This window comes from Pezoporus flaviventris, unplaced genomic scaffold (genome assembly GCF_033815535.1).
Source record: "Pezoporus flaviventris isolate CSIRO_AGI_PZ_B2104156 unplaced genomic scaffold, CSIRO_AGI_Pfla_v1 ptg000002l, whole genome shotgun sequence".
Lineage (NCBI taxonomy): Eukaryota > Metazoa > Chordata > Aves > Psittaciformes > Psittacidae > Pezoporus > Pezoporus flaviventris.
Window position 1 is genome coordinate 7,954,069 of NW_026892550.1, and position 23,507 is coordinate 7,977,575.

The 23,507-nt window shown below is 38.1% G+C and overlaps 1 protein-coding gene across 5 annotated transcripts in view; it reads left to right on the top strand.

Moving 5' to 3' along the window:
* Positions 1 to 23,507, top strand: part of ACOX3 (acyl-CoA oxidase 3, pristanoyl) — a 32,924-nt gene that overhangs the window by 152 nt on the left and 9,265 nt on the right. Inside the window, exons 1-14 of one of the 5 annotated variants that reach the window (XM_061468081.1) lie at positions 2,216 to 2,366; positions 2,719 to 2,891; positions 3,559 to 3,792; positions 4,758 to 4,829; positions 6,258 to 6,347; positions 6,776 to 6,919; positions 7,759 to 7,847; positions 16,268 to 16,364; positions 16,779 to 16,961; positions 18,338 to 18,457; positions 20,037 to 20,157; positions 20,643 to 20,762; positions 21,444 to 21,557; positions 23,249 to 23,364. In XM_061468081.1, coding sequence (XP_061324065.1) covers positions 2,730 to 2,891; positions 3,559 to 3,792; positions 4,758 to 4,829; positions 6,258 to 6,347; positions 6,776 to 6,919; positions 7,759 to 7,847; positions 16,268 to 16,364; positions 16,779 to 16,961; positions 18,338 to 18,457; positions 20,037 to 20,157; positions 20,643 to 20,762; positions 21,444 to 21,557; positions 23,249 to 23,364 — 1,662 coding nt within the window. In that variant the 5' untranslated portion in view covers positions 2,216 to 2,366; positions 2,719 to 2,729. Of the gene's footprint in view, positions 1 to 2,215; positions 2,367 to 2,718; positions 2,892 to 3,558; positions 3,793 to 4,757; positions 4,830 to 6,257; positions 6,348 to 6,775; positions 6,920 to 7,758; positions 7,848 to 16,267; positions 16,365 to 16,778; positions 16,962 to 18,334; positions 18,458 to 20,036; positions 20,158 to 20,642; positions 20,763 to 21,443; positions 21,558 to 23,248; positions 23,365 to 23,507 lie in introns of those variants that run through there. The other 4 variants (XM_061468060.1, XM_061468070.1, XM_061468090.1 and 1 more) reach the window with 4 other exon arrangements.

Here is a 23,507-nt window from a genome sequence, read left to right on the forward strand (position 1 = left end):
TGAGGCCCCGTTCCGAAGTGGGGCAGTTACGATAGCGGTTGTGCAACGAAACCTCAAGGACTCTTAAAGTGATTTCTTTCCCTGCCTTTAACTTAATCCGATGTTGTCTTTCTCAGGGCAACTGCTGTCGGTAGCTTTTAAATTTCATTTTTCTAGCGGCTCTGCATTTGCGAGTGTTTCTGGCAGCAAGATGGCACAATATCGGTATTGAGGATAATTAACGGTAATACACTGCAAACGAAAGTACTCGCTCGTGATTTGCACGTTGGTGTTGTCCTGTCGTGAATCTGAGTTCCTGGCAGGAGCACCTTCCACGTATAGAGGTTTTCGACTCGGCATTTCTAGTGAAGCTGCAGCAGGTCTCAGCAGGTTGCAAATAACATGAGTTAGTACTGCCACATCCCCAGGCAGAGTTTGGAGTGTCAGTGCAAGGCTGCAGTTAACACTGATGTCATTCCTCAGGGCAGTCTTTCGCTACTTTCCTGTTGTAACTGCCTGCTTTGGTTTCCTAATTAGTTTTGAAACTGTTTGCTTGGAGCCAAATTATGTTTGTGTGGGGACAGACAAATTTAATTCTTTTTTGGAAGTACAGGATCCTTTTTCACAAGCACTTCTGTTTTCTCATTTGAGCAATCTCAGTGAGTTACAGTGTAAATAAAGTTAGATGCAAAACCTGCAATGTAAATTTTTGTATGTTCTGAGCCAGAAGCATTGAACTCCTGCCTGGTTTACCTGGTTTCACATTAGAAGTGCAATGTCTGTTTATTTAGCTTCAGGTTGAAATGCTCTTTCTCAGTCCCTCCCTCCTCCACCACCTGCTCTTTTTCCAGACCTGTTGCTCAGTACTGGAACTGCACCTTCCTAGTAACGATGTGGAAGTCATGCAGAAATGCTTCCTTGCAGTCGTCTTCTATTATGTCTGTACTGTCCAGAAGCAGACAATGACCTTCATAAGGGTATTAGGTTGAAAGAAAAGAGATATAGCAAGGAGTTGTATCAAGATAATGAGGGGGGAAAAAAAAAAAAAAAGTAGTATGTCAAACTAGTAGTTTCTGTGCTTTAAAGTCCATCCTGAGCCTTTGGCCAGCCCTGGGCCTGGGTACCCTTCCAGTACCCTTGAGAACTGCTTTTTCCAGCCCGTTCCCTTTTTATAACGTGGCCAGCTTCTGTTTCCCTGCTCAATCATTTTTGCATTTTACAAATACAACGCACGTCTCTGCCGCCTGCGTGACAGAAATTGCTGGGTGTGATACAAGCAGGTAGCAGCAGAGGGCACTCCGACATCTGTTTCGGGAAGAGGTATAGCAGAGGAGTAAGCTTTTACTCTTTGGGCCAGGTTCTAAAACAAAGCGAGATTCCCGTTCTCTCCAAAACCAGTGCGGTTGTACCTACTGATAATGAAATCCTGCTGGTTCTGTGAAGCTTTGCAATGCACTTGCATGACCCATACACACAACAAAATGCCAGCAGACTTAATAGGGCCTCACTGCTTTTGATCATGTACATAATGAGGTCAGCTCAGCACAGAAAAAAGTGTATTTGGAAAAAATATATAGTGGGAAGACAGACTAAAAATGTGACAAGCCATCACATAACAGTGTTGCGGTTTAACCCCAGCTGGCAGGTACTGGGGTTACCATGTGACTGCTCATTCCATCCCCCAGTGGGATGGGGAGAGGAATCAAAGGTAAAACCCACTGGTTGAAACATGAGCAATCTGATAATTGAAATAAGGTAAAATATAATAATAACAATAATAATAGTGGGAAAAAGAGAGAGAAACCAGGAGAGACAAGTGATGCAAAACACAGTTGCTCACTCCCTGCTGACCGATGCCCAGCCTGACCCTGGGCAGTGATTGTCCCAGGATGGGTGACTCCCCCCAGTTTCTATACTGGGCATGATGTGCTGTGGTATAGAATACCCCTTTGGCTAGTTTGGGTCAGGTGTCTTGTCTCTTCTCCCTCCTGCCTTCTTGTGCCTCTCCTCACTGGCAGAGCATGAGACTGAAAAGTCCTTAATCAGGATAAGCGCTGCTTAGCAACAACTAAAAGATCCGTGTGTTACCAACATTACTCTCACACTAAATCCAAAATACAGCACTGTGCCAGCTACCAAAAAAGTTATCCCAACAAAAAACTAGGACAAATAGGAATGAAAATTTGAACTTTAGGGAAGAAAGAAAGAAAGGTCAAGTTTAAGTGTTGTTGCAAAAATTATACCTTATTTTAAATTTGGTCTTGAGTATGACAGGATGACACATAAGAGAAGTGCATACCTGTGTGCTTACAATTTTCCAGAACTCCATTAACCATGTAGAAGAAAAGCCTTATAGCTTTATATGTTCTGTAGAAGTCACTACTGTGGTACTACTGCATGGATTTTTATCTCATCCTCCCTTTCTTATTATGCAGTATTAACCAGTGGTGTCCCTGTTTCATATTTTTCTTATTTGACAAGGTTTAGCTTTTATTTTAGTAAGGAAGACTATATAGTTCATTTGTATTTGGTCAAAGGCTTTTTTTTCCTAGGTTGTACCAAGCCAAGTGAATTAGAAAACTAAAAAAGGGCAATCTTTTAGTTGGCTCTGCACTATTGTACACATTCATTTGAAAAAGTCTGTGGATTTAATTAGCAACCCTTTTGATTTTTTATTATTAAAAAATTAGTCATCTGTGGTGCTTCAGTTTGTGATGTATCTTTTCTTGTTTGGTGCAGTTTAGCTAAAAATGGCACCCGCACTGAAAGAAGCCACTGGCAACCAAAGCTCATGGGATACTTTGCTACCAGATTTACCTAAAGGACCACTTTGTAGATATCGTAGGAAAGCCTCCTTCAACTGGAAGGAGATGGCAGTGTTCCTAGATGGCGAAGATATCATCCAGCTGAAGGTAAACTTTGCAAGAATTGTAAGCATGTTTTAATTCGGGGAATATGTGATTTTCAAAGGGGGAGTATTTATACTCTGTAGATATGGAGCATTTATACTCTATAGGTACGGAGCATGAAGAAATTGGTTTTGCACATCCAGTTTCCAGAACAGAACTTTTAAGCAACCTACTTAAACTGTCTTATTACCAAACACCAGTACAGGCGAGACCAGGAGGTGCTATATTGCAGAAATTAATTTCAAACTGAGAAAGAACTATATTCTCCCATATTTCTTTACTGTCCTGTTTGCATTAAATCATATATCTTATTCTTTTACAATGCACATGATGAGCTAATTGCCAAGCATAGTATTTCTGTCTTCCTTTGACCTGACTTAATTTCTTGCAATCTTCTGTGCTTGCCTTAATGCTTATGTGGCATTGCAGTTGGACAGATTAGCATGCCTACCTCGCTGAATGCTAGCCCTGTCATAAAAAAAGATTAATTGCAGCACAAGTGACGAACCATTTAAATACATTTTTTATCTCCCTGGAATTTTGGCTTTATAAATTTAAGTTTTCTATCAGACAATTGTAGTTTGAGGCCTAGTATTATCCTAGAAGAACATTAACTTGTTTTGCTAATAATTTTAGGTTAACAGTATCATGTCATTTTTTCCACCTCAAGAACAGAATCTTCTCTGCTTTGGAAAGCGATCCTCTGTTTGCACATCATCCTGGAGAAGATTTATGTCGTGAAAAATATCAGGAGCTGACATTCCTGCGCTGTAAAAGGCTCTTTGAGTATAATTTTCTTACTCTGCAAGAGATCAGAGAGAACCCATTAAAGATACTTTGTCTGTTGAGCTGTATGGGAATGTATGATTGGTCTCCATCTCTCCAGTACTTACTACATTGCGGTGTAAGTACAGTTCAAAGGGTATAGCGGTGTCAATTTGAATTTAAGTGTCTGAATAACATAATTCCATAGTTTTCTGCCAGTTTTATTAAAACTATACCTTTTTCCCAGTCCTTTGTTTTCAAAAATGGAATTCAGTTCAACTGTTTAGAAGAATCAGAGAGCTGTGGGATGAAGTTAGCACATCTTTGTCATTAAGCCCTGTCTCCACTGGAATCTCACCGGGAAAGTAAAGTGGAGTGGTATACACAGGGCTACAAAAGGATATATTTGATGCCTACAGCTCCACTTTTTTTTGTCCACTCCTCTGCCTTCTCTCTAGCGTAGTAGGAGCCAAAGGTATGTCTTTGCCTTTGAAACTTCTTTGCCTAATCCCCAGTGGCTTGATTCAGGGCAGAATCCCGAAGGAATGTAAAGTTTCTTACTGACATCAGTGGCTGGGATTCTGTTCATCAGTTGCTGTTTAGTCTCTCAAGAAGAATACTTGACATAGCTGGTCAAATAATATTAGTTGAATTAATTATTACTCTTCAGGTGACAGAGAAGTTGTAGTTCTGTTATGTGAAAACCTATCTAGAAAAAACAAAGGAAGCTTTAAAAACAGTGTCTGATCTTGAAGTAGCTACCTTCAGTTGCAATAAAATGAACTAGAATAGTCTTCAAGTTTTACTTTACTCAAGAAGACATCAGGACCAGTGGAAAGTGAGCTCATAAAGCATTTTTAAGAGCTTGTAATGAAGTCTTGATCAGGTTAGAGCTGTGGAAAGTTCAGTCCTCCGCAAAGGGGCCTTGACACAACCAAATCCTGACTTACCTCCTCCATCTGTAGTCTAAATAGTAGTTTACTGTGCAGCCTGCTTTCCCTGGTCTCTTTAATGGACATCACTATTACAAATTATTATGCATGAGCAATTTGTGCTTTCTGTCCCAAGGTCACAGAATTCATTCATAATTCTCTGTTTTTACAGGTGTTTGCAGGTCCAATTTTGAGTGCTTCTGAGAGGTTTGCAGACTTTATGAAGCAAATTTATGAAATGAAGGTAATTTTTTTTTAATAACTTGTGAGAAATGGGCAGAACCAGAACCGTGGCACCTCCTGCACCTTTGTTTTATTTCTGATCTCTTTACATATCTAGGCGCTTCTAAACAGCAAAAGAAAAGACTAAGGAGCAGATTCAAGCACTGAGCCCTGACTACCTTCACTGCTAGCTATTATGCCACTCCCTGGATCTGTTTTAGACTGTCCAGGTTAACATGCAGACAAAGTTTAGGGACTTCACCCAAAAGGCAGTATAGATGACACCAATTTGTTCTCCATCCACATTCATTTAAGAGTACGCTAGCAAGTTTTGCATGCTCAGACACTCCCTCCTCCCACTTCTACGTCATACACTGTGCAAAACATACCCTTGCCGTGATGCTATAAAAATTACATTCTGAATAATGTCTTAATGCCACAGAAACACCACATGGAGTCCAGTAGAGACTCAGGACCAAGTACCTTGCAGACTACGTGCAGCTTATCTGATATAGAAGGAGCCAATCCTAAACAGTTTCTCCTGTCTATGCCATTTGGCCATGTGGGCAGCATTCACTGTCCAGCCTGACCCTTTTCGATCTATATGCTAAGTACACTCCAACTTAGCTCCATGCTTCCTTTGTTATTCTTTATCCCTTCTTATTTTTTAATTTTGCCAGCCATGCACCTTTATAGCTTCTTTAAGTTTCTGGAATCATGTGTTTGTCTGTCTGCTCGTAGACAACAACATACTGCTACATAGTTTTCATTGGATACCCCATACTGAAGATCAGGATGAATTCTAATGACTCTCAGCGAAAGCAAAAGCCTTAGGATATGTATTTGTTAGAATAATTTTGCCTGAAGCTTCAGGTTTTTTGTTTTGTTGTTTTATTCTCACTTGTTTTTCAAATGTTTGTTACAGAAGAGTATACTACAGGCCAAACCAGTCCAGGATAAGGAGTTGCAGAACACAAATCTCAGTTTGGCTTCTGTCAGACTGTGTTCCCAAATGCTGCTGAGAACCAAGCATAGCCATACATTGGTCTGATATAAATTTATCCCCTTCAATAATTAAAGATATTTGCAGTTTTAAAAATAAACAGCCCCATTCTGGTTTTCCTCTAACTTGTTCCCAGAACTGCTTGTAATGCAAGGAGACTTGCAGATTTTCAACATGGGGCAGTTGTTTCAACACAGACAGCTGAGAATTGGTCAGTGAATGTAATAATCTGTACTTACCTGAATGAGTCAGCCATCAGCAAATGAAAAAAAAACACCTTTAACTCTACCATAGGCATGATGTCGTGGGCTTAGGGTTACATTTGACTGGTTTCTTGCAATTGCAAGTTACTTTCAACAGCTTAATTTGCAATCATTTAATAGTTGTTACCATTTTAGTTGCTATGACAAAGTGGTTTTGAACTGTGCCTTTTACCTCCTTATTTAGGTTTTTGGATGTTTTGCTCTGACTGAACTCAGCCATGGAACTAATACCAAAGGCATACGGACTACTGCCACATTCGATCCTAGTACTCAGGTTAGTCCTTTATGCACAGGAATAATGTTTGACATTTAAGCTCTGATATTTACTAACAAAGCAAAATGATTCTGAGATTTATTTGTTTAACAAGAAAGAATCTGTTCAACTCCAAATGTAAAAAAAAAACCAACAAAACTCATATAATTATGTTATTATAAATAATTAAAATAAACCCAGCAGTTTCTGGTTTTTTGCTTTGTAATGAACTTTTTCAGCTCCAAATTCTTCCTGACTTCTCTCCAAAGTTGAATACATTAAGAGAGATCTTGGCTGTGGGAGTGGAGCACAGAATGAAATCCTGGCAGCTAATGGATGTTTCCAAAACATTACCATGGTCATGAAAAAAAAGAAAAAAAAAAAAGGAAAATATCTGTGTGTTGATTTTTAGGATTCATATCATTTGCTGCTTTCTTTCTTGGATACAGGAATTTATCATTCATACTCCCGACTTTGAAGCTGCAAAGTTCTGGGTTGGTAATATGGGGAAACATGCCACTCATGCAGTTGTGTATGCTCAGCTTTATACTCCGGATGGACAGTGCCATGGACTACATTCCTTTATTGTACAGGTAAAGTACAAATATTGCCAATCTTTTTTTTTGTTTTCCTTTTGGGGGGAGTGGGTTCAACTTGATAACTTTCTGCTATGCTCTTATTTATGTCTGACCGAACAATTCTTTAATTAATGCCTTTAGCATTTATTGCAGTTGTAATGAGGATTCTGGTTTTCAATATTCATTGATTTTCTGGTGGTGGTGCAGCCAGCTTTATGCTCATAGTTTTCTGCAAAAAACTCTGAAAAATACAAATGAGCTCCAGAAAAGCCTTGAGATTATCACACTATTCATGAAGTTGATAAAATCCTGAAAGCCTGGGTGAGGCTTAAGATGATTTATGTCTGCCTGTGCTGCAGCCTGATCTGCATGAAATCTGCAAGTTTCTGCCCCAGATATCAGTTTCTAAGATTAAAGGCATCAAAAAATACAGCAGTGCAACAGGAAAGTTGTACAGAGTAAAATGAAGTATTGCAGACTGAGTAGAATTTATTGCAAAATTAGGGAATATCTCAAAGCTGGTTATTACATAAAATTTCCATTGATTCCTGCTATGTTTGTGTACACCTGAAGAAGTTTTCAATGGTAGTCTGATGAAAGCAGTCATCAGTGTTAAGGCATATTTAACATAGAGATGTAATTAGTGTCATATTGCCAAAGTAATTTACATCAAGGGGTCTTTATCCTGAACAAGTATGTTATATCCAGGGTTATGTGCTTGAGAAAAAAACAGAGCATTTCTTCAGCATAATAGCAGAATACAAATTGGGAATATGGTCACTGTTTGAAAAGTTCAGCCAGTAACTTTCCATCATTTCACAACTGAAATAATGTTTTGTTCCACTTCTATGCAGATTCGAGATACAAAATCTCTCCTACCAGTGCCAGGTGTGATGGTAGGTGACATAGGAATGAAACTTGGGCAGAATGGGTTGGATAATGGGTAAGTCAATCCATTTGAAGGAGGAAACATTCTAGATTATATCACACTCTGGTGGTGCAAATATCCCCCTGTGTCAGTTCTATCTTTACTTCTGAAATATTCACCAGTGGTTTTAAATTGTTGGTATTTCTAAAAACACTTGAATACCAGATTGAATTTCAGTACTTTCTATCTGAATAACCATCAGCTTCTCTGACATGTTAGAACTTGAACTGCCTCTGATGCTCTGTAAATATCCCCAAATGTTCTTTCAGTCATAGACTCTGCAACAGTAATAATGAAAACAAAAAAACTGAAAACCCCAACAGAAATCCGCTAAGTTCTGAGTAAAGAACTGAGTCGGCCTTTCCACCCATCTGGGTGTAAGCTTTAATTATTTTGTCTGTCGATTTCCAGCCCACTGTGCATCTAACAGAGGTCCACAGACAAGGATTATTCTTAGTAAAGATGTAAGATTAATGAGACCCAGTAGAGAAACTGGGTGTCTTGTTTAAACCATGGGATTTCTTGACTAATCCTGCTCGCTGCAGAAGAGAAGGAGAAGGTTAGTTATTTTTTTCTGTATTATCTGTGTAAAGTTGAAATAAAACAGTACCTTGGCTCCTTTCCGAGTCATGGACTTCAATGGCTTTACCGTGGCTCTGCTTTGCTTACTAAAGATGTCCAATGGGGAGGAGAGACAGTGAGGAAATGATGGTAGATTTCTGTATTAAAACAGCCGTTATGTAAAAATTGTGATTTAAACTCCTGTATGAGTTATGTAGCTCTGTGTAAAGTCAGAGACTTAAAATTGTAAGGCGAGGGTGGGCTGGCACTTCTTTATGCCTCAGATTTACCTTTTTGTGTTGATTTGGTTCATTACAGATACATGTATTGTCCTTCATAACATGCTGTTTCAGTAAACAAAGTATAGACATCCTGAAGTTTATCCTGCTTTCAAATGCTTTGGCTTTCCAGAAGGTTGTAGCTCTGTAGCTGTCTATACCAACGTCCTCCTGATGTCCCAAATAGCCTGTAGTGGCAAAAATAACATTGACTTTTATGTCTAGGTAGCTAATTTTCATTGATTTTTTTTTTGCCTGAAGACACATGAAATAAAAAAAAAAACTACAGAAAATTAAGTTTTATAAAGGAAAAACATGAAAAGGTCTGGAAAAGAAGGGGAGGGAGGATGGACTTTGTTGATATTTTTGCCTGCATCTGCGTTACAAACTAGTACCCACCAGATGGCACAGCAAGATGGGACTGAGCAATCAAAATGTAGTTCAGCTTCCTATTTCTGTAGAAATGTCCAAATTCTGCTGTTCATTCTTAATTTGCAGCAGTTTTATGGGCAACACAAGGAAGAGCGTGCTTGTCACATAACATCAAATTGCATGTTATTTTAAAATCCACTTATCCCTTGATCTACTGGTATAAAATAGAGCATATCTGAAAATAGCAGTAACAACTGAATAATCTGAAACTGTAATACACTTAATATATAATGTAAATAAGAGATACCAGTGACTTCCAATCTTAATATCAGATGGGGTCCCTTACCCTAGTTATGGCATCACATGTCATTTAAAGCAGTCATAGGGCATTCTAACCATTCTGTTTACTTTCCTTTGCTTTAAAAATAATTATCATTTTTCTGCTAACAGCAATGCCTCAGTTTAAGGCAGCACCTGAGGATTAAGATAGAGGGGCAAGGGAGCCCAAGTTTATCAACAAATACCCTTCATTCAGCTGAAAACTCTAGAAGCCTGCGTTCCCCATCAACCTCAGCTATTTTCTCTGGAGGTCTGAGGCTAGATGCCAACATTGTTCATAAGAACCAGAGGACTAGTTTTTGTTCTGCAACATTTCTGCTCACACTGAGCTGTCAGAAATGTCAGGACTTGTCCACCTTGTTCTTCAGAAGTACGTGAAGGCCTAGATGAGGACTGTAGAGATCGTACTTAGCATCAGCACTTAGTAAATCAGATCTACTTCCATGTCATTACACTGAGGATAAATGGTCAGAGTGAAAATCAGATCCCGACATCTCTGGCAGAGATGTCAAATTTTGTTCCTGTACTTTACAGCTACTGATTTTCAGTATGAGCACAGAGAGTTAAGCTTTTGAGCACTTATGAAGGACATGGGGAAGAAATTCCAGGACTTCCTTGGAAAATGCCATTGTTTTATGCTATGTAAGAGAACTCAGAAGGAGATTGTAGTTGTTCCTTGTGTCTTTGGAAAACAATTAATCTCTTGGGTCATTTGGCTGAAGGCTGGTTTCCTGCTAATGCAGAATGTAATGTTTTCAGTAACAAAAGAATTTCAGAAGTAATGTGGGAATTTTTGCAGTGTAAATCCAGTTGACCAGCCTGCTGCTTCCAAGTTTGTCTTTCCAAATACTTCTCATAGTTTCATAATTGGAACGTCCAAAAATCCCATGGGTTTTGCAAGTCTTTATAACTTCAGCTACCCTGACAAAAATGACAAAATCACTTTAAAATATTTTTCTTTGTTGCTTGCAAAAAAAAGTTTGTGTAATCAATGCATAAATGATTAAAAACAGGACTTCCAATTTTTCTCATGGAGATTTTAGATTGGTCTTTTTGTTACCAGAAAATAAATCAAACTGCCACCAGGGGATGCGCCTGCTTTGCTCTTTACTTTTATGATACAGAAATGTCCACCTGTTGCTAGTGCTCTGGCAGTCTTTGAAATATGCTGTTGTCTGAGGTCCCAAAATGAAGTAGCAAAAACAATCACTGGAAAACCTGGTATCCAGGGGCTTTTTAGTAAAATGCATGGCAGGTGCAAGAAGAGGGACATAAAGGAAAAGCTTGCGTAAGTGTTGATGTGCACTTCTGTTTCTTCTCATTGGTGTTTCTTTTGTTTTGTTGCCTACCCTGGCTGGTGTAACCTCACCAAAATTACCAGCGGCTGCAGTGCACGTCAGTAAATGATTGCCACAGAGTGGGTGGTGAACCGGTTTCATGTCCAGTTTTAGCAAATCACTGCTTTCCTCACTCCAGAAATTGAAATGATGCCCAACTGAATCCACATGGCAAAGAGTCTGAGAATCAGTTATAGTTGTGTTTCTGGAGTGGTGTTTAACATGCCTGCCTGTGTAAAAAAAACTGTTCTGAGCTCGTTCAGCAGTATCCATCAATAACGTGTACAGTTTATTGAGCAGCTGAACCTGTCTATGATTAGGGAAGAACTAGTGACATGAAACTATCAAAGGTAAAACAAATCAGTGACAGATAGAATACTATTTATTTTAACTGAATTCTTTGTAGGAGAGAAATGGGTCTTTCTGGAAGAAAAAGTAATTGTTAACTGTATCTAATTATAATGATGGTCTTTGGAAAACTAAAGTTTTTAATTAGCTGTTTAACAGCCTTTCGTGTACAATTAAAAGGTCATCAGTCTCTCCACACATACCACATGCTAAGACATTCAGCATGTTCTCTAGCAATCAGCGAGGCCAGATTCGGTTTTATGGGTACTGAAAGCAAAACATAGCACCCAAGAGAAAATGGACAGAGGGGATTTATTGGGCAGAATAGCAGCAAAGAGTGTAAAAGAATCCATCCTGGAAAGAGACAGCAGGTTCTGAAAGTCTTCACGACACTTCCATGGGTACTGGTGAAGATGGCATACATCACACAACCTCCAGGCCTTTACAGATGACTTTTAAATGGTTAATTACAACTTTTAAGTGGTTAATTACAACTTTTAAATGGTTCATTCCTATTTATTTTCTTTGTTACTATTTCAGTATCAGTGCCAATGATACATTAAGATTCTACTACTGTTAGTTTAAGGGCAGAACAAATGAAAGCCTTGTCCTTCAAGGGTTTTTTGTCTCCTGGTATTTATCCTCCTGACTTATAGATTTTGCAATGGTTGCAGTTGTTTCACTGGGAAGATAGGAGCTGTAAGGCATGGTTGAAGCCTAAATAGTCTTTGGAACTTCATCTTACAGTCTGAAGCAGTAGTTCGGTGAAGATAATCTCCATACTCAGCTTCTTTGGTTGTTTGCTTCTACTCCCACACTGCCTTTTTCTTTGTGCTGGGACAAACATTTATGTAGCAGTATAGGGGACTCAACTAGGGACCTGGAAATGCCTGGAAACTAATCTGACAAAAAAAAAACCAACATAGCTTGGCTCTCTTCGACTGGATCATTTGTCAGGTCTGGCTCACTGCAAGGCCACAGAAGAGGCTGTCCCTGTATAGGGAAAGAAACAGTACAGACATGTGAATAAGAAAGCAAATGTAGAAATCAGTCCTCCTTCTCAAATAAACAAGCTTATGCTTGTCTGTTGTCTTGGTTTTATTGTCTTGCAGCCACTGATCAGAGGCACAAACAATTACAACAGTAATGAAGCAGCTATAAAATAAAACTAGATCTTAAAAATGCTTATTCCTGTACTTACATTATTTGAATACAGTATCGTCAATATTTCACTCCTTGTGAACGCTAATGCCACTTTCACAGTTAAATATTTTGCAAGATAAATCTTGCAGATTTGCAATTTAGGTCAAAACAATTATTTTTACAGTAGAAGCATTGATACTTCCCTGTTTTGACCTATCCACTTAGTTTTGACAGTCAAGGCTAAACACTCTATGGGTATGCACAGTATTATGCACACCGCTGAGATGAGTGCTGCTTTATCTCCTCAGTTTTGTCACTCACAGGTACCTTAAAACTGTGTAGCCAAAGGCAGTTCACACTGACAGGTACTTGGTGGTGCTAATGGGGAAAGGTAGATTCAGATCTGGTCACACATTTGCTTTATCAACCACAGAAATACAGCCTCACATCTGCAGTGAACTTCAAAGAACCTTTTATTCTTCCTTATCAGAGCACTGTCAGCTCTTGACAACTGCAGGAGTCTACACATCCAAAACTCCTTGCACAACTTGCACTTAGACTACAAGAATTTCGGCATGAGCAGGTCTTTGCGTGTCTATGAAGCACATTAAGATAGGATTAGCTGGCATATAAAATGCAGTGCTACTGAGCATTACTATTACAGAGTTACATTCTTAGATTAGAGCCTTGGTTGTAGAAACTAGAGCTAAAATTTTGCTTCACTGTTTTCTCCAGCTTCTCTGTAACTTCTCAGCTCTAACCTTTCTGTGAGTTTCAGTCTGGAATATGCAGCTGTTCTCTTTCCTTCTGCAAGTTTTCCACCAAACCTCTCAAGTGTTACTCTTCCCAAGGTTTACTGTATCCCATAAACAGCCATGAGATCATTTCACGCTCAGCCTTCCAATACCGTTCACCTGCTTTCTGTTTCTGGCTGGAAGGACTGAAGGAACTGTCACTGCACCATCTCTAACGTAGTCAATAACAAAAGCTGGCAGGAAAGGCATTTTAGTGACTCTGAAATTCACCAAAGCATGTTTGAGCTATTTGTAGTATAGGTAACAGCTTATTAATTTAGTACTGGCAGAAGGAGCTCATAGCTGTTCCAGCTGCCTCTTTTTTATCAGTGTTACTGCACACCAGATGAACTAATCTTGCATGATTTAAAATCATTAAGGTTAATTTTGCTTGAAATATTCCCTAAACCACTGGCCGAAGCACCCAGACAAGAATGCTCCTATTGGAATAGTGCTTCACTCTGCTCAGCTAGTCTAGGTAGAAATCTATGTGGTACAGGTTTTTTTGCCTGTGGACTGCATGATGCAAAATTACGCATTGCTATAGAGCCCTGTGATACATACTTAAAGTGACAGCTATCTATCTTTCTTGCTGAGAGGTCTTAATCTCAGTCGCACTACTTGCTATGCAGAAGAGGCCCTAAGTAGGGTAGCTTTCAAACCTATGGTCTTGTCATCACCATGTGAAATGTAGCCATTTCCCAGACTTGCTGGTACATGATATCCCCAGAACTGTGTATACAGTTCCATTATTGTAAGATAACTGCTTCAATGCTTTAAGGAGATTTTTCCCCTGAATGCGTTGACAGATGTGGACCATGTCTATTCACTGTGCATTCTAGGCTAATAACCGTTAGAAATGTGAACGTTGACTTCATTAAATCTTGCTATTTTTTTTTAATATGTTCCAATATAAAGTTCAAATTGGCCAGTGTGTCTAGCAATTTCACATAGCAAAGTTCCTGGAGAAGGAGCGTAACAGCAGTTGGCAGTGATCTCATGAGGTCACCTAACTCCCAGGTCCTGTAAGATTCTGCTATTATTTTCAACACTGGTGCTTATAGGCAATATATCTTATTCCTTTACACATAGGAATTTTCTGTGTGATTTTTAATGGCTAGTTCTGTCTTTCTCTTTTGCTTCTTAAAGTTTTTGCCATCTTGTATGCATTTATTTTGATAGCTTACAGGAAAAAAGGAATGTCTCTAATGCACAAGATTAAGGGAAAAATCTCAACTTTCAAAAGCTCTTATTTGAACTATTTTGATTTTAACAAACTAGATTGTTATATAATGATTGGAAATTTGTTCTGGTTCACTAGCTGTGAAAAATGTTATAAAAGGGTATACATGTGGGTTTTAATGAAAATAATTCTAAGTAATCTTTTATGTGGTACAGAATTAGCTACATTATATTTATGTTAGACAGATTATAATAAAACTTTCCACAAGAATTTTTGCTCTTTCAGACAAAGGATTTCCTCTACATTTAACTCTTTGGGGTTGTATCACAACAGAAAGTGAAAGTGAGTAAAACAGCTTAGGTCATTTTGGGAGCTGTTCCGTTCAGCACACATCTGCCACATGTTCAATATTAATAGGCTTGAATTTCCTAAAAGTAGGCTATTAATATATAGATTTATATATTAGTAGATTGGAATTTGCTTTTTAAGATCTCTAGTGTTTCAAGCACATATCAATATAAGTTATTTTCTGCAACTGCAGAGGTTTGCTGAATGAATTGAACAAATCACTGCAGTGTAAACCACAAAAGGACATTTTGCCACCTTGTTAATTGTTATTACTACCACGAATCTTACTGTTCATTGCACATAGGACTAAACATGCTCCAAATACGTATTTCCAAAGAGAAGGCCCAAGAGCTGGAGGCCTTTGAAATTTCCTAATCTGTCCAAAGGTTGTATCATCTCTCTGTTAGGTCAACTCTTCCTTTCATATGGATTATGATTCCAGTTTTATCACCTATTCAGTAGCTTTAAAAGTAATATTTCATTGCTTTCTTCCATGCATCTTTTCCTATTTGGGATCATATATAAACATCCATGAAGCTCTCTTACTTTCACCACTTAGATTTCTCCTTAAAATTCTCATTTGCTCTAATGGCTTATAAAACAATGCCAGTGCTTAGCTGCCAATGTGCTGTGACTGGCAGGTATCATATGAAGAAAATATCCTTCAGTAGTCAGCGTCTGCTCACCAGAACTTTGAAGACACTTGTAGCTTCTTGCCTTATGCTTGGATTGTAAGCTTGTAGGAGGAAGCACCTTCTTGTAATTCTATGGATGTCACTAGGAAAAGAGAGTGCTAAACGAGGGACCTGAATCTTGCCATACACTCTCTTCCGTAAGTAAAGTAATGAGTAATAATAATTAAAAAGCTAAAGTTCTAACATGCATGCGATTACTTATAAATATTGGGGTTGCAATGCAGTTTTAGTTGTGATGGATTTTACTTGTGATACAGGGAACAGAGAAATTGAATTTAAGCAAAAGGTCTTTTTTGAATGACATTTTTTATTTTCAGTGATATAAAAAAATATTAACAAAGATGAAAATCAGATTTTTTTAGAATTCTGAATTTGCTTCTGTTTTACAAAGCAGAGTCTCACTGAAACTGGCACTTCATAAATCTCTTTTTAGCATCATCAAGGCAGCTGGTGCTTGGTTAGGGTAGCACACTTTTCTCTATGGCTAAGTCCGAAAATACAGTGTATCTCTAAGGCTGAATAAATTTGGTATGCAGATATGTTTCCTTGGAAACAACTTGTAATTTTAAAGCGCATGCAGCCATACACAGGCTTTATGTAATTTATTAATGTGAAATACCTGGCTCTCGTGAGCCTTGTTAAATAGATCAGCCTCTATTGGCAGGAAAAAGGAATTTGCTTTGATTACAAATACAGCTTTTCAAATGCTGTTAGATACTGAGGTATTCGTGCATGGAGCTGATATTACTGCTACTGTGCCAAGTTGTATTGCCCATTTGGGTGAAGCAGTTCATACACTTTCTTCCTGAGTAATACAAATATTCAGGACATTCTGCCTATTCTGAAAGACTTTGATCTCCCAGGCATACTCCCCTTAAACTACCACCTGGCTTGATGAGCACTGTTTTCAGTTCAGTGATATATGCCTGAGATCATTGTGCAAGCATGTCTTCATTGTGACCTTTTTTTTCTGTAATGTAGACACCTCAGACCATGTCAGGGTAGATTTTACATTACTTGTGTGTTTGTTTCAACAGGTTTGCCATGTTCCACAGTGTCAGGATACCCAAAGAAAACATACTGAATGTGGCTGGAGATGTCACACCTGAGGGGAGGTACTCAAGTTCAGTCAAGGTATGAATCAAGGTTATCAAGGTTTTGTTTCATTAATACAGTTCATTAAATATACAAAGGTATAAGCAGGTTAAGAGAGGAGCATAGGCCTCTCATGTTGGGAAGTCCTAGATACCTGAACTTAGTTTGATAGATAGGGCTGTTGTCAATTTCACAAGATAGTCAGAATGCTGGGGTTTTAACTGCCTTTCAGGGATGTCTCATCTCACTGATTTTACTGACTTCTTGCTCTTTTCGTTGAGTAGTTTAGAGAAACTACTTTGAATCTTACCTGAACATCATATCTGAATGTGTCAAAGACCAAAATTGGCCAATCCAATGGGCTTCTGATCCTGCTACCAGAGTTGTATCTTCATGGGGGATGTAAACAAAACATTAGCCTCACCATTCAGTCTGTGCCTTTTATTCATTCAGGATGCTAAAGAGCGTTTTAGTGCAGCTCTGGGATCCTTGTCCACTGGCAGAATTTTCGTCTTGGCAATTTCCGTTACGAATTTAAAGCTTGCCCTATCAATAGCCATTCGCTTCTCAGCAGCTCGCCGTCAGTTTGGACCAACTGATGATGAAGAAATACCTGTTCTTGAATATCAAATGCAGGTAAGTACTTTGGTATTCACATCTGCAGACTTTCATATAATTAGACTCAGATTCAGAGCTACTGCAGATCAAAATAACAGCACTGAAGTTGGTGAAATCGAAGTTGTCTGTGTCATCTGAAGTGTCATTCCTAGTGCAGCTAGGGGGGTTCTAGACATTCTTCAATGTCTAGAACCAGTGTCCAACCCAAGACATTCTCCTGGCACAGTCAGGCTTTTGACATAAGTTCTTGGAATAGCAAGCCCCAGAAACATTCTATAATAGTAACCTTTTCAGAGGAAGGCTCTTCTACACACACATTAAAGTACTGCAGATGTAAAAACTACTAATCGTGTAAAAATGTTAGTGCCTCTTTTGCTGCTGTACTAATTTTCTCTTTTCTTAGCCTTTATGCTTTAAAGTATAGAACTCAATGACATTCAGTGTCGTAAAATCTAAGATAGCACTTATTTTGAGAGTAATAGAACCGACGTTTGCAGATTTTGCAGATGAAAAACACATTTTGCTCTGAAAAAATAGAACAAGAGTATGTAGGGTAATTGGGAAATAGAGAAAACTCAGCTCTGCTGAATGAGAAAGGTTAATGTATAAGAAGTGCTGAGAACAAACTTGACCAGCTTGTCTTTGCAAAGTGGGTGTTTTTTCCCAGGTTTGCACTTAGTCTTGCAACTTTGAAAGATTTCATGGATTTCTACAAACTGGTGAAAGCTGCCTTCTTTTCACCTCTTCTGTATAAGTCAGGGTCTGCTTCCTACTATTCTCTGAGTTTCTGTTTTTCTGTTTTGGCTCGTTCCATGAGCTCTACTTGCTGAATACCTCATTCCCTTATTGCTCTACCACAAAAGCTTCCTCAAGTAGTTTGTCTTTTCCCATGAAGGGTTTTGAGTTGCATGGAGCAGCAAAGATGCTTTTTTCTCTGCTTCCCAGACTTTTTTTTTTTTCCTCAGAATGCAACCAGCACTAATACATATTCAGCCCTGAACAGGCAAGTGAAGCAGTTACAACCTCTGTCGTGATGGTACTGAAGAAACACATAAATCATGACTGGCCCCAGCATGCCAGCCGTTGTATAAACACAGGGCAAAAATACATTGTAGGTCCCCAAACCTTCAATGAACTTTTTCACTGGTTTAATGGGATGGTTATCACGAATTCATAAAATGCATGAATTAGATAATGTAACTGTGACTTGTGTATGGTTACACTTCATTATGTTTATAGATGGTTATATTTATGTTATCTCCATAAAACAGATTTCCAATTTGAATGAAGTAAAAACAAATAGGTCAGTTCAATATTATAAGATACTTACATATATATAACTAAAAAATATATATTGATTTGCAATCAAATCTGTTTAATTTCTGTTCTAGCAATGGCGTCTTCTTCCTTATCTGGCTGCTACATATGCCTTAGATTATTTCTGCAAGTCCCTGGTTGAGAACTTTGTAGAATTTTATGCAGGCTTATTGACAAAACAGAGGAGTCAGAGACAGGTGAGATATTTGCATTCTTCTTCTTCGCTGAGTTCTTCCTAAAATAAACTTGAAATTGTTAAATGAAGGGCCTACTTAGACATCCTAGGCCATCTTAAAATCAAGATTTCACCGTATCTCAGAGATGTGGGAAATACAAAGTAGTGATTAAAGTTGCATTCAGAAAAGCATACAGATTAATTTGGATATACTGGTTAAAGTTTTATTGATTTCTGTGGGATTTAAGGTGTTTATCATAAATGTGTGATGGTAATGCAAATTCAACTATATAACTTATAAATGATACCTCAGAGGGCATATATCAACGACTCTCTGAAATGATACTGTTCTTAATTTCTGCACAGACTAGGAGTCTGACTTGAGTTCACAATTCATATTCCTATATTAGGATAAATATTTTTGGAGAAGAAGGTTAGGACCGTTGAGTCTCGATGCTGAATTTTTCATCCACAATCATACCATTTCAAGTAAATGCCACCCTTTTACAGAGGAAATATTTTGATCTATCTGTCTCTGAAAGGACTGATTCTCAACCAAAATAACCACAGTGTGCTTTTTTATGGTATATAAATTTGATTTATTTTTTAAATGTACAACAGTATTAATCCTTAGGGCCTTTGTACTGCCTCTGTATTGCTCAGATCTCACTTAAACACTCAGGCTTTTTTTTGAGCTAAGGTAAAACTAATTAAAGAATTGTGTGCTAATGCCTGGGTATTCTGATTTCTTGATTTCTTCTTTTTGCACAAACCTCAGAAGAATCTGTTTGATGCTTTTAATTGGGTATTTTACCTCTGGAGGTCTCCATTGCAGTCACTAATCTTAGGCAAAACTGTGGCTATCACAAAAGAAATCATGATAGAAGAAAATCCGATTGTTCACAGTGTTAAGAATGTAATCCTTATGAATTCCTTTGTTTTACAGGAGATCTCAAACAAATAAATTACAAACAGGTTTTGGCAGTATCAACCCAATATCTCCAGAAACTGTAGTTCCAAACACATTTTCATAGGAGGGCTAACAGAGTTAGTGTAAATGCAGGCTATTGTGATTCTCTGGAACTTGGGGGGGTCCATTTAAGTTTTCCTACTCTGCAAAAATTGCTGCTTGAAAGGTTAATGAAAACCATGTAAAGCAGTAAATATTATAAATATCCCCTTGCTGACTGGGGAGAGAGGGATTGCTTATGTCAAAGAGGGGGTAGGAGCTTTCTCTGGACATGCCACCTTCAACCACTTTCCATCTTTGGAAGGAAAAGGTTGGCAAGCAGTGAACTATCCCATGCAGTGCATGTCAGCTGGCACATCTGAGCTAAGATACACCAATGTGTCCATTGCGTGGCACAAATTATTGCTGTCCTATATAAGAAAGTTATTGCTGAAGGTTTTTCAATTGTGGCAGATTTTTTGGGGGCAGCAATATATATATACTCTGCTCTCACATAGATCTCAAAAAACTTCATGTATGTATTGCCGGTAACTCTTCATTATAAAGCAGTACACGTAGCTATGGCCTTAATTTGGCATAAACTTAATTTGTGTAAAAGTTATTACTCATTTGTAACTTACTTTTCACACAGGTTGATTTGGGACGTGAGATTCATGCCTTATGTGCCGCCAGCAAACCACTGGCTTCTTGGACTGCTCAGCAGGCAGTCCAGGAATGCCGAGAAGCTTGTGGAGGACATGGTTACCTTGCCAGTACGTTGCACACTCCTGCATACACTGATCAGAAGGAGAATGGTTATGTTCATGTGTTCTTTGAATGTTGTTGTGTCATGGTGTCTGAGTGTTAGGAATATGTTTAGAAATGTTTTTTTCCTCATGTCCGTGTTTTTAAAGCTCCTTTCATACCTGATACCACAAAAAATCCCACTAAACCCATGCGGCATCTGCACCAGCATTTGGACAGACTGTACATGTGATTCAGTCTTCCAAAAGAAATGATACAGACTTCAGAAATGAAAACTCTTCTTGTAAGATGAATGCCACACTTTACTAAAATCTTTCCAATACATCCATTTTTGCAAGCTAGACAGCTTTCAAGATCATCTGTTGGTATCAGTAACTATACATATAGGAATAGAGAACTGTCTTGCATTTTGTCACAGAATAATTATTTAACAGCTCTTTAGCTTCCATTAATACACTGCAATATATAGAATTGTGCACTTGTTCTTATTAAGTGAACCGTCTGGGTGATATCCGAAATGACAGTGATCCAAACTGCACATATGAGGGAGAAAACAACGTCCTACTTCAGCAAACCAGCAACTACTTAATGAGCTGGATGAATTGCATAAAAGGTAAGTTTTCATTGTTGAATCCTGTGCTGGACCCAACAGTGTGTAGCTAATGGAATTAGGAGGCAGTTTCATACTGAACGCAATTGACAGTCATTTAATCATTTTTTAGAGCATAAATAATGTGCTACAGACTCCATCATATGATGCATTCACCATACAAAGATATTTGCTGCAAGAGATATTCTTTCTCCTAAGTCTTGCAGAAGCTAGCTATCCCTAGTTTTGCTATCCCTAGTTAGGCTAAGTAGTATCTTACTCCTTGAAAACTGTGATTTAGTTCAATGAACCTACTCCTACACTTATGTTAAGTCTGGGTACCCTCTCCTCATTGTACTTAAAACTGTTTGTATTGCCCAACTTGGTAGTAATATTCATTTTGTAGTTCTCTAGATTTTGTTTTCACTTTCTAGTAGTGCATTTTACCAGCATCTTACAGAACTGGAAAACTCAACAATAGGAGTTGAATCTTATGGGGCTACCCATCACTACCTATAGGTAGTGATGTCAGGTCTTTCAGCACTTGTCCACCAGTCCTCGTTTGGCTGGACTAGGCCAGAATAAAATAAATATTAGGGTCAAATTGCATCTGGCCTATCAAATGTATGCGTGACTCTGTAATAGGCTTTTAGTTCCAAAGGCTCTGTTTTCTCATAAATATTTTTTTTTTCTTTGGTATTGCAGATAAAGCTCCTTTTGAATCCCCTTTGGGAACAATAAAAGTTTTACAAGACTACCATCATATCCTTGGCTGGAAATTCACAGCCAATAGTGTTGAAGATTGCATGGACTCCTCAGGTAGCCTTCTGCTGTTCTTAAACTGATTCTAGAATCTTAAATTCCTTTCCAGAGTAAAGGATCCATAGATTTGAGATTCAGCCTCTGCTATATATTAGATATTTGTCCTGTTACTGTTTGCTGAATTTCTTTATGTTGTATACATTTCAGTTTACTAAGAAGATAATTTGCATTTCAAAGTATGTCCTGTTGCCCCCAGCCTCAATTCTAAAATGGGGGATACTGTCAGATATTTTTCTTTCATTTTTGTGCCTCTAAAATAGCATTTGTGGTCTAGGGTTTTTTTGCCACTCAGTTGTTGTTGTCAAGTGAAACTATTGTAAGGAGCATTGATTGCCACTACCTTGTATCACTGAAATATCTTATTTTAGAAAACCATACAAACAATTTAGAAATATGTTGAAAAGACTCTAAGCATGTCTGCTTTTGACAATTGCTTTTGGTTGCATAGAGTGAAATGAGTAATGGTGAAAGAAAATTCTCTGCAGTTTTCCTGGCTTACTCTCCTATAATCAAATCAAGTATGACATTAGATACTGTTCCCACTTTTATATCACTGTGAGCCCAGATTGGCCCTTGGAGGCAAAAATTAACAAAGTAATGAAGAGATAATGAGATAGTGACAGGGCATTGAGCAAAAGTGAGTCTGTGAAGCTGAGAACATACTGGGGGAAGAAACTCCAGTCGTAATATATAAGGGGCAATCTAGTTGAGTTCTAGAATTAGTAACCACTTCAGTGCTCAAGTAATTGCAAAAAAAAGCTGAACTTTGGATAATGATGCATAATACCAAGTGAGATAGTATCATAATAGCTAGGGGGTAAAATCTGAATAACTTCAAAATACAAAAGCTGATAAGACAAAGACTAGCTCAAAACAAATGCTTGTTTTCTTCATTGTTATATGTCTCCAACTTGTGAAACCCAGGAGAGCACAAGCTGATACCTAAGCACATGCTCTCTCTTGTCTTGTAATACTTACTATACAAGACTGTAGTTTTAAAAATATCTAAATCTGTTTATTTTTCCATTCTATTAAAAACTGGACTGTTAATTTCAGTGCCTAAATTTAGGCAACATGTGAACATTTGCCTAAATAATATACTACATTAAATCTTAAGGTAAGACACGAGCAAGCAGAATTTATAAAAGGACTTTATGCTGTAGTATTTTTTCTTAGTTTAAGAGTTGCAGGCTAATCTAAAAATGTAACACATTTATGTGTTACAAAGCAGGTCATTTAAATGTGATTACATTTAGCCGCTCTTGCAAGGCTAGAAGTCATGTGCTTCCACTAAATGTGGACTGCCTTCTGTTCTTGTATTCTCCAAAGCAACTTAGTGCCTTGCAGACCTAACTCTTAATACAGGAAGAAAATAATAACCTGAAAATATTTGATCAAGTCTGAAATCTAAATTGGGCTGTGAATTTACCTTGTCTTTTAGCTTGGAGTCGGTTTGAGCTAGTGTACGGTCAGGCATGGTATGTCTTCACTGTACAGTTACAATCTGATTATTTTACCCAGGTGTTATTTATTGCATATACAGTAATGTGCAGTGTGTCATGTTAATAGATTGGTTAATGAACACTTTCATCTTGGATAACAAAAACTGAGACTGCAGTGGAATCCTCATGTGAGTTCTTGCATTATAAACGTGAAGGTTAAGGATTTTGGTTATCTCTTTTTCACAGTTCCTTTAGCAGCATATAAATGGCTGGTTTGCTACCTGCTCAAAGAAAGTGACCTAAAGCTCAGGAAGGAGAAGCAGTCTGGGCGAAGTGATTTTGAGGCAAAAAACAACTGTCAGGTAATACTTGTTCAGCTTTTTTATTTTATTTACTTGTTTTCATCCAAGTTTGTCAGATCCTCTTAATGTTACATTCTTGTGTCAAGTATCACTTCTTCAAGCATGAAGTCAAATAACTAACTAATAAAATTTAATACCTGTCC